Source organism: Chiloscyllium plagiosum, chromosome 22, assembly GCF_004010195.1.
Source record: "Chiloscyllium plagiosum isolate BGI_BamShark_2017 chromosome 22, ASM401019v2, whole genome shotgun sequence".
In the NCBI taxonomy this organism is placed as follows: Eukaryota; Metazoa; Chordata; class Chondrichthyes; order Orectolobiformes; family Hemiscylliidae; genus Chiloscyllium; species Chiloscyllium plagiosum.
Window position 1 is genome coordinate 21,612,158 of NC_057731.1, and position 20,461 is coordinate 21,632,618.

The 20,461-nt window shown below is 40.3% G+C and overlaps 1 protein-coding gene across 20 annotated transcripts in view; it reads right to left on the reverse strand.

The window, feature by feature from the left end:
• jakmip3 (Janus kinase and microtubule interacting protein 3) overlaps positions 1 to 20,461 on the reverse strand; it is a 379,633-nt gene that overhangs the window by 130,141 nt on the left and 229,031 nt on the right. For all 20 annotated transcript variants that reach the window (XM_043712579.1, XM_043712578.1, XM_043712577.1 and 17 more), the window contains 4 exons: positions 19,263 to 19,394; positions 16,006 to 16,041; positions 15,022 to 15,081; positions 10,780 to 10,908 (listed from right to left, as the gene is read on the reverse strand). In XM_043712579.1, the coding sequence (XP_043568514.1) occupies positions 10,780 to 10,908; positions 15,022 to 15,081; positions 16,006 to 16,041; positions 19,263 to 19,394 (357 nt within the window). The remainder of the gene's footprint in view (positions 1 to 10,779; positions 10,909 to 15,021; positions 15,082 to 16,005; positions 16,042 to 19,262; positions 19,395 to 20,461) is intronic.

Sequence of the window (20,461 nt, forward strand, 5' to 3'; positions counted from 1 at the left end):
CTGCGGAACTCTCCTGGTCACCCGTTGCCATGCTGAGAAAAAGCCATTAATCCCTACTCACTGCCTTCTGCCTGTCAGCCAATCTTCTCACCATGCCACAACCTTGCCCCTAATGTGGACCCTTATCTTAATAAGCAGCCTCCTGTGTGGCACCTTATCAATACAAAGAAATACAGGAATGTCAAATTTCAAACTATAGCAACAATTTATGCAATTGGAGAAACAAAGTTCTATTGGTTTGCATATAAACTCTTATTGGTTGACGTTTAACCATGAGGAAAACAGTGGTGAATGATAGCTTCTCTATGCTTTCAGGCAATTTGTAACAGGCATATAGCTTGAAAAAAAAACATAAATTGCTGGAGAAACACAACAGATCTGGCAGCATCTCTGGAGAACACTGTGGTTCAGTGATTAGCACTGCTGTTCTCACAGCGTCAGGGACCTGTGTTTGATACCAGCCTCGGACAACTGTCTGTGTGGAGATTTTACATTCTCCCCGTGTCTGCAAAGGTGTGTTCCAGTTTCGTCCCACAGTAAAGAGATGTGCAGGCGAGGTGAATTAGCCATGCTAAATTGCCCATTGTGTTCAGGGATGTGTAGGTTAGGTGCATTAGTCAAGGAAATGTAGAGTAATAGGTTTGTGGAATAGGTCGAGGTGGGATACTCTTCGGAGGGTCAGTGTGGATGTGTTGGGCCAAATGGCCTGTTTCCACACTGTCGGGATTCCATGCTATGAAGTAGAAGTTAAGTTTTGGTCCAGTGACTCTTCTTCCTTCACAAAGTTTAAATATGTTGCTATTGCTTGCAGAGAACAAATTCCTGCACATGAAAATATGTTACTTCCAGCAAAACTAAAGCTTTGTTCTGAAGAAGCATTATACCAGAGTTGAAATGTTTCTCTCTCCACAGATGCTGCCAAGTCTGTTGAGTTTCTTCAACATTTTCTGCTTTTATTTCAGATTTCCAGTATGCACAGTATTTTGCTTTTATTCCTGACCTTGGATAATGATCTTCAATTGATTGTTGCTGAAGCTAACTGTGCATTCAATGTTTTTCAGAAAGTCACATCTAACAATAGACAATTTGTTTTAGATTTTGTAAGCACTGACAGGATCTGAAAGCTGACTATCACAAACATCAAGGCAGCAGATAGATAGATTCCAAACAGACAACAAATAACGCCAGCTGTTCATGCTTTAATTTACGCAGTGAGAAGATTAGATTACTTATAGTGTGGAAACAGGCCCTTCGGCCCAACAAGTTCACACCAACCCGTCAAAGCACAACCCACCCAGATCCATTCCCCTACATTTACCCCTACACCTAACACTACGGGCAATTTAGCATGGCCAATTCACCTAACCTGCACATTTTTGGACTGTGGGAGGAAACCGGAGCACCCGGAGGAAACCCACACAGACACGGGGAGAATGTGCAAACTCCACACAGTCAGTCGCCTGAGGCGGGAATTGAATCCAGGTCTCTGGCGCTGTGAGGCAGCAGTGCTAACCACTGTGCCACCGTGCCACCCAGTGGCACGGAAAGGAAAGCATAAATTGTTGTGGACAACTGGACAAGTACATCAATAAACAATGCTAAGGATGGTAAAAAGAAATGAGTTTGGAACTGGATAGTAGATGGGATGTTGGAATAAAGCGTGGGACAGTGTGTGATTGAATGAGAGCAATCAAGCAGTCAGTAAGAGCAGCCATAGTGACTAACAACCGAAGGTGCCATTTAGTAAGTACAGAGGAAAACAGTCACATTAATCATGACAATAGTGTAGTATATTACATTGTCCTCTCTGATTCAACCATGGAGGTGTAATGAGATATTGTTCAATCATGGTTGCCCTTTGTTGAGAATAACTAGTCCTTTCTCAGTGGAACCAGTAGATCTGCTACATTTGGACATCCAGAAGACATTCAATAAGGTACCTCACAAAAGGTTGAGTCGTAAGAACCCACGACATTGGAGATAGTATATTGGCATGGGCAGAGAACTGGCTTTTGGACAGGAAACAATGAGAAGGGATAAGGAGGTCTTTTTCAGGTTGGTGATCCATGACTAGTGAGGTTTCACAGCGATCAATGCTGGGACTGCAATTTTTCAGAATATAGATGAATGACTTGGTGGAAGGAAGAGAATGTACTGTCGCCAAATTTGCAGATGATACAAAAATATGTGGATACACAGATTGTGGGAGGGGTAGAAACAATTTACAGAGAGAGATTGCTAGGTTAACTAAGTGTGCAAAAATTTGGCAAATGGTATGTAATGTGGGAAGATGCAAAGTCATTCATTTTGAAAGGGAGAACAATAGAACAGAGTATTATTTGGATGGAGAAAAACTGCAAAAAGCTGAAACACAAAGGGACTTGAGGACACTTGTGCATGAAACACAGAAAGCTAGCACACAGGCACAGCAGGTAATCAGGAAGGCTAATGGAATGTGAGCCCTCAGTTCAAGGGGTTTGGGGTATAAGAGTAGGGAAGTCTTGCTGCAACTGAACAAGTTGCTGGTGAGACCACACCTGGAGTACTGTGAGCAGGTTTTGAACCCTCATGTAAGGCAGGATATCATTTCATTGAAGGCAGTTGAGAAAAGGTTCACCAGGATGATCCCTGATATGGAGGATTATGAGTAAAGGCTAAACAGCTTGGAACGCTACTCATTGGAGTTTAGAAGAATGAGAGGTGATTTCATTGAAACATACAGGATCCTTACGAGGCTTGTCAGGGTAAATGCTGAGAGGACATTTCCCCTCATGGGAGAGTTTAGGACCAGAGAGCATCATCTCAGAATAAAGGGATGCCAATTTAAGACTGGGACACAAAGGCATTTTTTTCTATCGGGGTTGAAAGTCTTTGGAACTCCTTGCCACAGACAGCTGTGGGGGCAGAATCCTTGTGTATATTTAAGGCTGGGATGGATAGATTCTTAATCATCAGAGGAATTGAGGATGACAGGGAAAGGGCAGGAAAGTTGGCATGAGGAATATTGTATCTGCCTTGATCCTATTGGATGGTGGTACAGGCTCAAGGGGCCAAACAGCCTACCCATGTTCCTATTTCTGCTGGTCTTTAACACCGGCAGCCATCAAGAGGTTGCCCATCTTCTGAGTTAGCATTTAAATTCATACCTAGGAAAAGTTTTATTTTACATAAGGCTTACATCAACAGCAAAGCAACAGAAGAACAAAACAAAATGAAGCTGAGTTATGTTACACAAGACTTGAAGCATGGAACATTCAGTGCTCCTCAGAGGTCCTGATGAAAAACAACCAAGGTAATAAGGAGAAGTATTCAAAGAGCTGTAAAGACATTAGGTGTTTCCATATAGATAATGAAGACTGGTGAGACTTTGTCACATAAATCATTTGTTTGAAGAAGGAAATCTGACAATAGAGGACCTTAGTTAGAGGGACATGGGAGTTAGTACAGTGAAGCATATGTTGGTTAGTCTGATTTTAGAGTAGGTTAGAAGGCCAGCACAATATCGAGGGCCGAAGGGCCTATATTGTGCTGTACTGTTCTATGATCTTATATTCTAGTTACCAACATAGGATATGAAATAACTCCATAGAGGCTGATATTCCATCACCTTTTATTTGCACATGGGAGAGTCCTTGACACTCATCCAGCTCCCTCAGAGCCAGTTCTGAGTGACAGGATAGCTAACACGTCTGTTTATATCGGTCAGCCAGGGCTCCCTGATTGGACCAGATTAACAGTCCCAATCAGGAAACTCATAATATATGAGGTGTACTTAGTTGACCATGTTACAATCACTGCAGAGTCCAAGTTGTGTTTAAGTTCAAAAGTGAAGATCAGAAAGAAAATTCAATTCACAAAGAAACTGAAAGCATTACAGAATCCACTGGTAAATCAAAGGCCTTAAATTTTGCAATAATGAAAAGACTCTCAGTTGGTGTGAAAATGACGAAGTAAGGAATTCTAGAAGTTTCTCCCCAAAAACAGTCCATTTCATTTTATCTGGGGAAAGATTGAGTTTCACGCATGTATATTCATGGAGACAGCTCACCATCAACAGCTATCCGCACTCCTGTCTGATTCTGGTAACACAGGTGTGGGAAAAAAACAAATTTCTTGCTCATTCACTCTATTGGTATAAGTCTGAGGTTAATCATAACTGGATTAGTGTTGCATGGACGACTTTACTTCTTACATGAATGACTTAACAACCCTCCATCATCTCAATCAGCTGCCTGCCATTTCACCAGGTAGTTGTAGACTGTTTGAAGTAAGGCTATGAATTTCAATGATTCTTTTTAATAAGGTGTTAGTGAATTTTTATCAATGAGTATGTTTTTCTTTTCATAGTGAATGCTTCAATTGACACACAAGAACACTATTTTATCTCATCTCAAAATGGGTCCTGAGGTGTACCCAGTGTGGATACTGGATGAGTTGACACAGTCAGTGTCAGGGCAAAGTTGGCGTGTGGGGGACAATGAGCTGGCATTAGTTGGACTAAACCATAGGTGTTAAATAGAGCCATGTGGGGTGGGTGAATGGGCATAGCTTTGCATGGACAGTATGGGGGTACAGAGTCATAGACTCCCACAATGACCCTCTGAAGAGCATCCCACTCAGACCCACCCCTTTGTCCTATCCCTGTAATCATGCATCCCCCTGGCAAACCCACCTAGCCTGCATATCCCTCGACACTATGGGGGATTTAGCATGGCCAATCTACCTAGCCTGCACATCTTTGGACCGTGGGAGGAAATCAAAGCACCCAGTGGAAATTCATTCAGACATGGGGAGAATGTGCAAACTCCACACAGACAGTCACCCAAGGGTGGAATTGAACTAGAGTCCTTGGCATTGTGAGGTAGCAGTGCTAACCACTGAGCCACCGTGCTACTCAGACTTTGTCCCCTGGGTGGCCTCGAGCTACAAACCATCCGGCTGACTGCTGAACACACTGGCAAATTGTGCCACAGAAACCATAGGATTGGGGGGCATGAGGTGGCAAATGTTGGCATGGATAGAACATGGGGTGAGTAACGAGAGACTGAGGACAAAAGGGCAATTTTGTGGTTTATTCGTTGTTTTGCCCAAAATTTCCAAATAGTGCCAAAGCACTAAGGTTTACCTTTTACCCAGACTGCCTCTGTACCTGTCAGCCTCCATAATCATTAGAACCTGACTACCGTATCTCTGGGTTTGCAGAGTTTTGAATTATCCCGACACTCCTTTTCTGATCGCAGAGAAATACCACAAGCTGGGGTATAACTAACTAATGCATGTCACTGTTCTGACCATTCAGTAGAATTGATGATCAAAATCAAAGTCCTTTGACTGGCTTGACAGTCAGATATTGAAAGAACAGAGCTAGACTAATAGAAATGGAAGAAAGTGTCCAGACAGAAAGAAAAATTACCAGATCCATGTAAATATGTAGCATTTTGAAGAGGTAACAAGTAGGTTAGACCAGGGAAACCCTGTGGATGTGGTCTATCTAGACTTTCAAAAGGCCTTTGATAAGGTGCCACACGGGAGGCTGCTGAGCAAGGTGAGGGCCCATGGTGTTCGAGGTGAGCTGCTGGGATGGATTGAGGATTGGCTGTCTAACAGAAGGCAGAGAGTTGGGATAAAAGGTTCTTTTTCAGAATGGCAGCCGGTGACGAGCGGTGTCCCGCAGGGTTCGGTGCTGGGGCCACAGCTGTTCGCAATATATATTAATGATTTGGATGAGGGAACCGGAGGCATTCTAGCGAAGTTTGCCGATGATACAAAGTTAGGTGGACAGGCAGGTAGTACAGAGGAAGTGGGGAGGCTACAGAAGGATCTAGACAGGTTGGGAGAGTGGTCCAGGAAATGGCTGATGGAATTTAACGTGAGCAAGTGCGAGGTCTTGCACTTTGGCAAAAAGAATAAAAGCATAGACTACTTTCTAAATGGTGAGAAAATTAATAAAGCCAAAGCACAAAGGAATCTGGGAGTGCTAGTCGAGGATTCTCTAAAGGTAAACATGCAGGTTGAGTCCGTGATTAAGAAAGCGAATGCAATGTTGTCTCTTATCGCAAGAGGGTTGGAATATAAAAGCAGAGATGTACCACTAAGACATTATAAAGCTCTGGTTAGGCCCCATTTGGAGTACTGTGTCCAGTTTTGGTCCCCACACCCCAGGAAGGACATACTGGCACTGGAACGTGTCCAGCGGAGATTCACACGGATGATCCCTGGAATGACAGGTCTAACATATGAGGAACGGCTGAGGATACTGGGATTGTAATCGTTGGAGTTTAGAAGATTAAGGGGAGACTTAATAGAGATGTACAAAATAATACATGGCTTGGAAAAGGTGGATGCTAGGAAATTGTTTCAGTTAAACGAGGAGACTAGGACCCGTGGACACAGCCTTAGAATTAGAGGGGGTCATTTCAGAACAGAAATGCGGAGACATTTCTTCAGCCAGAGAGTGGTGGGCCTGTGGTATTCATTGCCACGGAGTGCAGTGGAAGCCGGGACGCTAAATGTCTTCAAGGCCGAGATTGATAGATTCTTGTTGTCTCGAGGAATTAAGGGCTACGGGGAGAACGCTGGTAAGTGGAGCTGAAATGCGCATCAGCCATGATTGAATGGCGGAGTGGACTTGATGGGCCGAATGGCCTTACTTCCACTCCTATGTCTTATGGTCTTATGGTCTTATGGTAAAAATAGAATTAAAAAAAAACTGTCAAATGATATTCTTGTTAAACATATACTGTCAAGGAAAGATACTTTTTTAAAACATGTTAATAACTCTGATGATGTCATCAATTTCATATTTTTTGGTTTCAATTACTGTAAAGCAAGTCTTGCAGAATTTCACAGTTTGTCGATAATGATTTTTGTGATATTATTCTGGCGTATTATATAAGTATACAATTTTACGTTTTCATTGATGTTAATCCTTTCAGTAGAGGAAGAGAGTGTGAATATTCTCGATGCCTGTCTGCTGACCCTCTGTGTCTGCCAGAGTCGGGGGGGGGGAGGTGTAAATAAAGTTGTTCAACACTTGCTGACAGCAGTTGAGCATTGTCCTTTCTCTCAGTGTAACACTACAACAAGTGCAAACACTAAACAAAGTGGCCAGCAAGTTGAAGAATCCAAACTTGGCAACAAAAAGGGCAATGGTGCATTGGCAAAGGTGGTTACTGATTCCTAAATAAGTGTTTGTTTTCTCGTGAGTCCTTGGGTGAGTGCTATTTCTCTTTAATGAAATAGTTGGTGTTCTTTCAGGAATGCACTGCTATACTGCCATCCTGTGGCAAATTATGAGCACTACAGCCAGAACAGTTTCCAAGAGTTGGGCCTAGAAATTGGGTTGCACTAGCTTATCAGTTATGAAGACTTTGTCAGAAGGGGTAGATCCAAAGCATGAGAAAGACAAACAACCAATACCAGACTGAAAGGACTTTAATACTATCAGTGATGCAGCAGCATTTTGGTACAGGGCGGTCTGCTATAATGCAACAGTCAGGTTCCTCTGCAATCTCGTGTGATAGAAAATCGCTCTATGGAAAACCGCTATAGAAAATCACGCTGTAGAAGATTGCTACAGAGAACTGCTATACCCGTTCATCAGAAAGTTCACGTTATCCAAACAGTGTCCCCAGTCGTGTTACAGCGAATTAATGCTGATGAACCACATGTTATACCAGAACGATGTGCATACCACTTCAGAGAAAATGGGACATGCAGTCAGGAAGCAGCTAGATAACCAGGACTGCACAGAAAGTGATTGGGAGGGATGAGGTGAATGGTACTATCTTACAGACAGTAGAGGAATGCACAAACTGTCCCAATTGGGAAGTCTTGGGTGCTTTCCAAGGCCTCCGGATTTTGGAACTTGAACGTCGTTTGGAGTTATTATGGTGCATCTACAAGGGCGAGAATAACATGGATAACATCTTAATTGAAGTGGTCACACCACAGGTTCAGAGAGTGCAAGCAGAAAAGGACTGAGGAGATTGGGACTACACTTGTTGGAATTTAGAAGAATGAAGGGGGATCGCATAGAAACATATAAAATTATGGCGGGAATGGATAAGATAGAAGCAAGGATTGAAACTTGACCATATCTCAACATAAGGGGGAGCAGATTTAAGACTGAGTTGAGGAGGAACTTCTTCACCCAAAGTGTTAGGAATGTGTGGAATTCCCTGCCCAGTGAAGCAGTTGAGGCAAACTCATTGAATGTTTTTAAGGCAAAGATTTTTGAACAGTCAAGGAATTAAGGTTGTGGTGAATGGGTGGGTAAGTGGAGCTGAGGCCATAAAAAGGTCAAAATGATCTTATTGAATGACGGAGCCAGATGGTCCAGTCCTGCTCCTAGTTCTTGTTCTTATGAGTGACTGCCAGACAGTCTATGGGGACTCCTGCATTACCTGCCTGATCATGAGTCCATTTCACTCACAAAGTGAATTTTCCTTTTGGATACAGGTGAGGCCAGTAGTTCCTTAGAGGAGTGTAGCCACAGCCAAGTCTATTCCACCACAAGTGGCTCAGCTGCGCAGGAATGGAGGAAGAGAAGAGCAAGGATAGAAGCAGGGGATTCTATAGTTCAGGACACAGATAGGCAATTCTGCAGACACAGATGCCAGTCTTGAGGATATCCTTGTAGGGGAAAGAGTTAATAACTAGAGGTGATGGTCCACTTTGACACCAAAGACAAGATTAAAAAAAAGAGATGAGGTCCCGAAAGCAGATTTTTCAAAGCTGGGAAAGAGCTTAAAAAAGTCATTCAAAGGCAGTGATCTCCAAATTACTCCCTGTGCCACAGGAGAGTGAGCATAGAAATAGCATGATACAGTAAATTAATAGGTGGCTGAAGAGCTTTAGGTTTCTGAGGCAGCAGGATCAGTTCTGGGACAGGTTAAGACCTGTTTAAGGACAATAGGTTAAACTATAACAAGAATGGGACCAATAACCTCACAAGGAAATTTGCTAGTGTTGGTGGGTGGGGGAGATTTAAACAAGCTTGACAAAAGCAGGGAACCTGAGAGAGAATTCAAAAAGGAGCAAATCAAATCTTGTCATGATAGGAAGAAAAATAATAAGTGAAATTGGAAGGCAGCAGAACCAAAACATCAAATTATGTCAAAATCTGGAAAAAAAAATGTTAAAAAGCCAAAACTGAAGGCACTCTACACGACTGCATATGGCCTTCCCAAAAAGGGTAATGCATTGACAGTACAAATAGATGTAAATATGGATGATATAATGTCTACTACAGAGATATGATTGCATGAGAACCAAGACTGGGAACTAAGAATATTTAAAGGTATTCAACAATTAGGAATGACAGCAAAAAGATGAAAAGTAGGTGGGGGTGCACTGTTAATAAAGGACGATTAGCACATTAGTGGTTTACGATCTTGTTTGAAGGGTCAAGATGTAGAATCAGGTGTGGTGGAGCTAAGAAACAAAAACGGGCAGCAAATATTGTCAGGACTCATTTATCAACTTCAAAATTGTAATAATAATGCCAGACATAGGATAAATCAGGAAATTAGATGTGCTCATATCTTAACAGTGGGGTGAACCTAATTATCACTAATGCTGTGGAGGACAGGTTTCTGGAAAGCATATGAAATGGTTTTGGATAACACTATGTTCAGTAATTAAATGGGAAATGAGCTGTTTAGAGTCATAGGGATGTACAGAATGGAAACAGACCCTTCATGCCAATTCGTCTGTGCCAACCAAATATCCTAAATTAATCTAGTCCTATTTGCCAGTATTTGGCCCATATCCCTCTAATCCCTTCCTATTCATATATCCATCCTGATATATTTTAAATGCTGTAATTGTACCAGCCTCCACCACTTCTTCAGGCTGCCCATGCCATACACTCACCACTATCTATGTGAAAAAGTTGCTTCTTAGGTCCCTCTTCAATCTTTCCCCTTTCACTTTAAATTTCTTTGATTAAATGGGCATTGAGAAAGTTAAAACAAATAATCCTGTTGTAAAGATGTGTTGAGAGAAAACTAATCATGATATCAAAAAATTTAATGTTATGATTTAAAGTGATGTTATTCAATCTGAAACGAGGATCTTAAACCGAAACAAAGGAAACTATGATGGTATGAGTGGCAAATTGCTGTGGTAGTTTAGGAAACATCTTTAAAGAGCATGATGGCAATGGTTAACATCTTTAAAAATTAACATACATTGTTCAATACATATGCATAAATCTGAGGCACAAAGAAACTCAGAAGGAAAAGTCAGTCAACTGTGGTTAACAAGAGAGATTAATGTTTATCTTAAATCAAAGGAGGAGGCTTGTAAGGTTGATGTAAAATTAGTAAACTTGAGGATCGGGAGCATTTTAGAATTCAGCAAAGGGTAATCAAGAAACTGATAAAGAGAAAATAGAATATGCAAGTAAACTGCAAAAACTCATAAGTACAAACTGTAAACATTTCTATAGATACGCAAAAATAGATATATAATGTAAAAAGATTAGCAAAGGCAGAAGAATCAGTTCCAGCAACACTCAAGAAGATCAAAAGCATCTAGGAGCAACCCATTTGATTGACACCCCATCCACCAACTTCAACATTCATTCCCCTTCACCATTAAAACACAGTGGCAGCAGTGTGTGCCATCTACAAAATGCACTGCATTTGTCTACTAAGGCTCTGACACCAGAGCCTTTCAAATGTGCAACCTCCACTAGCTCACTTTAATGGTGGCTGTAATCTCAGTAAAAGCCTATTGTCATATTGAAGAAGGGATCAATCTAGTTTATATCACCTCATCCAGATCATCTTCAGGAGTACAAGGGGTTCGATCCGTCTTATCAGTTTGGTAGGAAATGGATGAACCATCAGAATCCAGTGAGGCTTCATCATCGTATCCAAAAAAGGTCTCCACAACTGGCTTCTGTAAATTACAAATTTAAGACTCATTAATGCATGGAACATGTGCAAGCAAATGGCAAGAAAAGTGAATCAAACTTTAATTAGATTTTTTTTAACAAGTATCAAGAGCTAGGAATGATATTCATTTCACAACGTTGAGATTTCTATTGATTTCTACACAGAAGTATATTATAGAGTCATACAGCTGTACAGTCTAATTCATCAATGCTGACCAGATACCCTAAATAATTCTAGTCCCATTTGCCAGCTTTTGGCCCATATCCCTCTAAACCTTTCCTATTCATGTCCCCATCTAGATGCCTTTTAAATGTTGTAATTGTACCAAGCTCCACCACTCCCTCTGGAAGCTTATTCTATACATGCACTATCCTCTGCATGAAAAACACTTGCCCCTTAGGTCCCTTTCAAATCTTTCCCCTTTTATCTTAATCTATGCCCTCTAGTTTTGGACTCCCCTATCCTGGGAAAAAGACCTTGGCTATTCACCCTATCCATGCCCCTCCTGATTTTATAAACTTCCGTAAAGTCACCCCTCAGCCTCCGACACTCCAGGAAAAGTAACCCCAGCCTATTCAGTCTCTAAGTATCTTTGGATTTGAAGTTCAGTATAAGAAAAATAAGAGTAAGAACATTTGCCCTTTCTATTAGTTATTCAAGGGGCTTTGGAGCAAGGATTTGATACCTGTTGTTCTTGTGATGCTTAATAGGAACGGAATGATTTTAGGGACATGCCATCTTTTGTTTTTATTTGTGTCCACAGAGAGGCAGCACTGAGCATTCCTGACATTTCAGTCCTGGACGATCAAATTTGACTAATTTTCAATAATGATACAAATCAAGTATCAATCAATCAAATTCTTTTTTGGGTCTACTGAAAATACTGAAATATAAGCAGAAAATCTGAACATAATAGATTTTTGGTAACAGTGAAATAGTATTTGAAGATCATTGCTCAATATTTTCTTAATGGTAGCTGAGTAAATATATTTCTTATTTAAAAATAAAATAAACTAAAACTGAATAAATTTCTTTTCTTGTATCTGCAAGTAAAGGTTTTACTGTTTTCTGTTAAAATCACATAATTTTCATTCCAACCATAAATATTATGATTACAAATGTATTAAAAAGAAATACATTGAGCAGGAGAAATGTACTGGCTATTCTACATTATAATCCAGATATTAGAAAGTATTGCATCACTTTCTAGTGCAGAAGCGGCGTGTGTGTGTATGTCTGTGTGTGTGTGTGTATTTACGCTCGCACATGCGCTTCAATGTCGGATCAGGGTCTGGAGTTCTAAGGGATCAGGGTGAGGGGTGTGCGGTAAGTTGTGGGTCAATTGAATAGCAGTTGGACTAATTATTTTAACATTTCCTGACTAACTGTTTACTTAACTTCAGCTGAACCTTCCAAATTCTCCAATCTAAACAGTGAATTAATCAGCATGATCTTCAATTTTCCAGGCAATTCCTTTGTAATCTACTACAGCAGGGATTCTATGGCATCCCCATGTGCTACTACCATGTACACTTCAGGAACATTTATCTGACCATCAGAAGATCAGTGGCAATATGTTGTATTTAAAGCTTACATAACTGCATGTTTCCTTATGTTCCTAAAGAATTAGCTTCAGCCTATATAATACTACAGGATGCAGATTATATGAATCTTTTTTGGATCTTTTGTAGAAAGTCATTCAAATAATATGGATATTTGTACACTGGAACAGGGTTTAAAATGTGCAAGTGGACTTAAGGGAATGTCTGCAGGTCATTTTGTCAGTCAGGGTTATATGCAAGGAATCAGTCTAATATGACCAGATGAAATTCCCCATAATTCTGGAAATGCATTGCACATCAAGGAGCGTTTTAAAAACAAATGGTCAAGCTGGAAATTTTCATCTATTCTTTTTTCAGTATTAGTGCACTCTGGGAGTTTTGTTTCTCATCAATAGTTAGTTATGTAGTTTATCAGTGAGTAATAGGGTTAAACACTAAGGCTAAATATATCTGCTTGAAAAACAGAATTCAAAGTCCAAGGACCTTGGTCTAGATATTACATGTCACCACCATGTGTGCTTTTGACAGAAGGGGATGTAATATAGGTCAGTGATTATCCCTCAAACTCACCCTCACAATAGGGAGAGTGGGCAGGTGCTGAAATTGGGAGCCCTCCTGTGAAATGTAAATCAATAATCAATTAAGAATCAATTTCATTCCTTTCAAACTCAGCTGAGCCCTATATTATACTAACACACTGTTTCGCAACAGTTTCTACCCTACCATTGCTAGAATACTGAATGGACTCACAAACTCATAACATTCGCCTGTACCTGTGTTTTTGTTTTTGCCGCTGTTTACCTATTATTTACTATCTATGCTACTTAACTATGTGATCTGCCTGTATTGCTCGCAAGACAAAGCTTTTCACTGTGCCTCGGTACACGTGACAATAAATTCAATTCAGTTCAATTCAATTCATTGCCACAGTAGGTGTGATGAGGCAGAAGTGAGATTCCTCTCTGTTGTAAAGTGTTCAAAGTCATGGGATGGAAGAGTGACCTTTGCCCATCAAAGCTACCTCCTCCCTGAGGAGTTAAAGATCTCCCTGAACTAAGCACCCTTATTTAACCTTATTCCTGAACCCATCGAGCCTCCTACCTGGGTCTTGCCCACTCTGGAACTCACTATACACCAACTGAGCCCACCCACAGCGCTTAATAGCTTTAGTGAAGGGTTATTATTGGCCTGTCAGCACCCATCATAATTCATTCTCAATTTACAGCAAGGACAAAAAATGACACTTGTTTATTGTGTGAAAGAAAACTGTCAAAATTCGGAGAAATTCAACAGTTTTCAATTTCTGACCAGTACTTTGCTCCAATTAATATATTTGAATTTTGTGAGATTGATACTTGTAATCTTGGCACTCTGTGTACATTACTTTTTGGGTATTAGGATGAGGGAAAAGAGGCAGAGACTTATAACATTCTATCTCCTTTGTGATTAGCCACACTCCCAGAGGCGTATCTGGAATGGGCAGGAAGCTCCTCCTAGATATTCTGGATTGTATATTCATTACGCGGGATGAATATTATGCCAGAACAGCACATCTCACAAGGAAAGGGTACACTATAGATTGTGGACCTGACGTTTCAAATTAGAAGATTGACCACTATCTGCTCAAATGTCCATAAAGCTAAGGGGTGAATTTTACAGACAGATGGAATTCACTGCAGAACTGGCAGTCATTGGGCAACTGATTTCCAATGATTATGATGGGGTTTCTCTCTCACCCGCCATCATAGGCTGTTTAAGGCTGACAGCAACACATAACTTGCATGGCACAAACTAAATGTGTGCCAATTCCAAACAGTCGTCTTGTTTGGTAATTAGCCCTAAATGTTGAAAATAAAGCTGAGTGAGGAAGACTGTCAAATCTAGCCTAAGCAAAGACAGACACTTAATTCAGCCTACTGCAGTTTTTAAAAAAGCGGTGTCAGATCTTAATGTTGCAAACATAAAATGTCATGATGTGGAGGTGCCAGTATTGGACTGGGTGGACAAAGTTAAAACTTACACAACAGCCGGTTCTAGTCCAACAGGTTTATTTGGAAGCACTAGCTATCGAGGTGCTGCCCCTTCATCAGGTTGGCAACCACCTGATGAAGGGGCAGCACCTCGATAGCTAGTGCTTCCAAATAAACCTGTTGGACTATAACCTGGTGTTGTGTGATTTTTAACACAAAATGTGACATGCTGTATTTAAGGTTTATATTTGCAATGTCAATGACACATTTCCTTTTTGGTTGAATTGTCTTTAACTTACATACATTTGTTTGAAATAGTTTACATGCACGTTTTTTGAGATGTTTTGCATAAAGTAATCTGATGCTTGAATGCTTAAGTGAAGGTTACACTTTGCAAGTGAACTTAGGTGAACTCCCAGAGGAAATTACATCAGTTAGGCTTTGTATACAACAAATCGGGGGTGATGCAGACACAGGAAAGTTCCTGTCCTTTTCCAATTTTTTATGTCAATTACAAATTGTCTTCTCTTTCCATATTGAACTACTAATCACTCTCTGAAGGGGACAGCAGCCCATTGATTTTACCTTGCTTGATTTTGTAACTTTCTTCCTCTGTTTTCTGTAATGTAGAAGCTTATCCCGATCCTGCAATCAAAGCAGACGGAGTTGAATCAAAAATAAAATAGTCCAAAATGTCATCTCATATTGTAAGATTACAATCCCTTTTCAGCACTAATTAAAAATGTGGACTAATTAAATTTACAAGATTAGACTGAAGTTTTATTCAGGCATCTGAAATTTTAATTGCTGATTCATTGTCTGCATTACTTTCACCAATGTTATAAATAAAACTCGACAACATTTCAAATTATATCACATTAAATGTTTCCTTGACTAAATATTTACCACTTCCAACCTCTCTTGACCCTGTGCCACAAATGAGTCAAGGAAGTAGAGGTCAATGCACAGATGTTTGAGATCAGGAACTTCTCTGAGATCAGATTTTATGATGAAGATTTGTTGAACCTTTCATACTTGATAGTGATTCAAATCTCTAAATTACTGGATTTTGAAGAATCTTTAAATCCTAATGCATTTTGGATGACTTATGAAGAAACCAGTCCTGAGCAATGCTAACCTATGCATAGGTACTTGGCTTGTCACTGCACCATACTTAAAGATCAGGATATCGATGGGTAGGGATGAATATAATATTAGAAACCATTCTCTCTCAGTCTTTGGAGCTTGCTTTAGAACCACCTGCTTTGGACTAGACTTTATTTCAAGAATTTAGTGAGCAGGCTTGGTTTGCTGATTTCTTCCCAGCTGCAAAAATATTTCTGTTGGTGTTATTATAATGATTCAGAAGTATATAATTCCCTACTTTGCTTGCAGGTATATAAAGAAACTCCTCTAACATTAGCATCTTCATCCTGCTGAAAGAACATAGCCAGGGCTGGAGAGAACTTTGGGATACCCAGGGTGTCACATTTCTCAGAAACCAATGTCGATCGCACTATGTGTACTTCTGACATCTTTGAGCTAATAATATTGGATTCTGTTACTTACTATGACACTCTTGACATAACCGGCTGTCTCCAATGCCTATAAAAGAAGTTAAAAATTGCGACAGTAATCAGAAAATGACAATGACTGTAAAGCAAAAGGCAAGGTAAAAGTGTCATAATTAGAAACATGAAGAAGTGCCATACTTTTACTGATTTCTTTCTTGCTGGCTTCATTTATTCGTCATGTCACACTGAAACTAGACTTTCCAAAGTTGGAATTCAAAATATTTCATTCATATGGCAGGAAGCCAGGATAATAACTTGCACTGACATGGCAGGCTTAATAAAGAACAAACACTTTCAACAGACTGACAGATTGGGTTAACAACAGTGGAAACCGTAGCATTCAAATCACAGCTTTAATTAAACAAAACATGCCAGGCACTTCATAAAGCAAGCAATGAATAAATTAGAAACAAAAACACCAAAAATTGCCGGCAAAGCTCAGCAGGTCTGGCAGCATCTGTGGAGAGAAATCAAAGTTAATGTTTCGTGTCCAATAAAGCCACATTTTATGCCAGCAACATTAAGAACTGCCACTATTTCTTTTTAAAACTGCAGTACGCTGAAATTAGGTGTCTGGCTTTGCTTAGGCTAGATCAACTTTATTTTAAATATAGAGTCATAGAGTTGTACAGCACAGAAACTGACCCTTCAATTCAACTCATCCAGATATCCTAAATTAATTGCGTGTCACTGAACCTGAAATGTTAACTCTGATTTCTCTCCACAGATGCTGCCAGACCTGCTCAGCTTTTCCAGCTATTTCTGTTTTTGTTTCTGATTTCCAGCATCTTTTGGTTTTTAATGAATAAATTAGGACAGAGACATGTTTGTAGCAGAGCCAACTGGATAGAACATCAGACAAAGAAGCAGGCCAGAGTCGAAGAGTGTGGCGCTGGAAAAGCACAGCCAGTCAGGCAGCATCCAAGGAGCAGGACAGTCGATGTTTCGAGCATAAGCTTGTGCCCAAAACGTCAACTCTCCCGCTCCTCGTATGCTGCCTGACCATCTGTGATTTTCCAGCACCACACTCATCAACTCTGACCTCTAGCATCTGCAGTTTTCACTTTCTCTAAACAAGCAGGCCCATCCAGTCTAAGGGGAAGGTTTTTAAAGTCATAGTCAAAGTGGGGAAAAAAAAGTGTTTAGGCAATTAATTCCAGTGTGAATGATGGGCTGTATCAATAATGATAGAGAGTGGTTAAGTATGTCTATATAGTGCCATGAAAAGACAGAATACCAGCTAGTACTTGGGGAAAGTGGAATTCACAAAGATAGGCTTAAGGTAGGAAGGATTTGTTAATGTGAGCAAAGATTTGGCCATTAGTGCCCTAGAGGTTGGGGAACCAGTGGAGATGGCTAAGAAAGAATGGACTTATAAACAGAAATTGCTGGAGAAACTCAACATCCTGAGATCCACACTTTGTACAGTGGTGCACTGAACTCTCACTCTCCACCAGCACTGCCTCACGCTAGCTCAAAGCTGGCCTGCACTGCAGTTCCACTTCATTCTCTGGCACATTCAACAGTTGAACAAGAAACGTTTTCTCTTCCTTTTAGACATTAAAGCTTTGCCAAACTCAGAGTTTCTACAGCAATTTCTGTTTTTGTTTTAGATTTCCAGCATCCAGAGTTCTTTATTTTATTATAGAACTGAGAGATTTGTGGATCTTAATCTTGGGACAGGATGGAGGCAAGACACTCCCAGGAACTTCAGTTTAATGTTAAGCACTTCAGCTACAAACAGTAGCATGCTTTCATCAGTGTGTCATGCTTCAAGTGGTCTTTGTTAGGTTGGAGTTTGAGACCTTTATACCCTCAGGTCGTATGCTATGATACACTAATGATATCATGAACATACCTCTTAAAGATATACTGCATATGAACTCAGTTGTAACAAAACACCAAGATTCCCCAAGAAATGTTACTCCATTCGAACTTTTTTTGTTTTTTTTCAGCATTGGAGTAATATAATAATCTGATTTGGAAGTGCTGGTGTTGGACGGGGGTGAACAAAGTTAAAAATCACACAATACCAGGTTAAAGTCCAACAGGTTTATTTGGAAGTACTAGCTTTTGGAATGCTGGTCCTTCATCAGGTAGCTGTGGCCTAATGAAGGAGCAGCACTCTGAATGCTAGTGCTTCCAAATACACCTGTTGGACTATAACCTGGTGTGCAATTTTTAACTTTGTTCACCCCCGTCCAACACTGGCACGTCCACATCATGACTACCATCGACACCACTAACGGCTGGCTCAAAGTGCAAAGGATTTCCAAGAAGATCATACATATCGCCACAGACACTCCACGACTATCTGATGAAGGAGCAGTGTTCCAAAAGCTAGTGCTTCTAAGTAAACCTGTTGGACTATCACCTGGTGTTGTGTGATTTTTAACTTTGTAATAATCTGAGTAATCCACAAAACACCTGCAGGCCTGGGAGACTTGAAGCAACATTCAGATATTACTTTCTCCAACCTTGGCATCAGGGTTAAACTAACACAACATTGGGCCATACAAATGCATCAAAAATGAAAAAAAAAAGGCAGCTTGTGGTGTGCTGCCTCAGTTACCTGTCAACAAAAACCTAACCCTAACCCTAATGCTTTTGACGTACAAATGAGAATCAATAATATTAACCAATATGTGACAAAATCACAAATGTCCGATCTAGTTTTTTTCCACTTAACTACATCAGATGAAATATTCCATTCTACTGCACTGTGCATTAATGAATATGGATCAGAACTTTGCAGAGTTGGTTAATAATGTGCGTACTGCAGTGGGAAAGCAAGTTACAAAATGACCGCCAATTTGATGTGGTAGAAGTAACATCGCAGCCAAGCACAATTGTATCCTGCGCTAACATCCAGAGCTGCATATCTTCCAATGGAAGTTTTAGAAAGCAATTTACGAGTTTATTTTTTACCCCTCAAAGCTAGAGAAAGGGGATAACTTTAACCTAGTCAACCCCTATTCCTCTGAAATCAGAAAATCCAGCACAGTCCAGAAACCAAATCTGGGACCTTCTTATTTGCACACCTCAGCAACAACCATAAAGCAAACCATTTAGTTAACCAGAAATGTTTGATCCTGGACAAGTGCTGAATGTGCACGTTAAAAGCTAGTCATTGCAAATTTATTACTTATTGAAAATTATCTGAAGTCAAATCTATGTAAAGGAAACAATTTAATCTGGAAGTAATAATGAAGACAGCATTGCCCCAATGTATTTAAATAATTGCTTTATTACCTTACTGAGATCATCAATGATATTTTGCTGTTCAATAACTTGCATTCGAAGAAGTTCATTTTCTTTTTCTTCATAACTCTGATCTAGATCATTTAAGGAGCTTGGTCGGCGTATAGTCCCCACCTTTTCCTTCTACATAGAGGGTACAATAAAAACAGATGAAAATTAAAACACATTTGAAAGAATTCTTCAAAAGTATGGTAAACATCCTGCATACATTTTCAGTTTATTTTGTTATGACTTTTGCCTTTCCTTTTCATGGTTTGATGGTTCACTACAATTTCCCAGTTTCAAACAGAAGTGGTGAGTCCTGATTTATTTTTTTCATGCCCTCTCCTTGAGAAAACTGAAAATGACCCACATTTAAATTAAACGTCTTAAGGTGTGTGTGGACTATGATGGTAACAGCAGAGTTACAGCCTCACATTGAGAAGTTAAAATATATTTAGTAAAGGCAGTAAATGGATTGTCCGTTGATAGGACATCACCATGAAAACAATGCTTTCTGTTCCAAATGTGATACACCAATGAATTTATAAAGGTTTTGAATGCACCTCATAATGGATAAGAAAGAGACAGTTTAGTAGGATTTTTAAGATGTTGGAAATTGGAATATCCTTTAAAACTGTGTTCTCTTGTATTCCATATTTTATATTCCATGTATAGTATGAGATCTCATTTAACTATGTTACAGTCATAACCAGCCTTCCATATGCATAAACAAAAGATTCATTGGGTGGCAAAAATGTATTTTTGCAAATACATTTTTATTCTTTGAAAGAATGGAAACTGACTTTCAAATGGAGGTGGGCAAGGGAACAATGTTATCCTAGCATTATCAGTAGCTGTCCATGGTCATTCCTGGAGAGGGTTTACACAGGTGATTGACACAGCACAGACACTCCCCCTCACTGAGGACAAACGATCAGTCCTCAGCAAAGGACTCACCTTCGTCCCCCTCCGTCCACGCATCAATGAATTTAATACACGCCGTGACATCGAACAATTCTTCCGTCGCCTCCGCCTCCGAGCTTACTTTCACAATCAGGACTCCCGCCCACCTTCCGAGGACCCCTTCGCCCAACACACTGCATCCACCTGGACACCCCGCGCTGGCCTATTACCTGCCCTCGACCTCTTCATTTCCAACTGCCGCCGGGACATTAACTGCCTCAACCTGTCAACCCCCCTCCCCCACT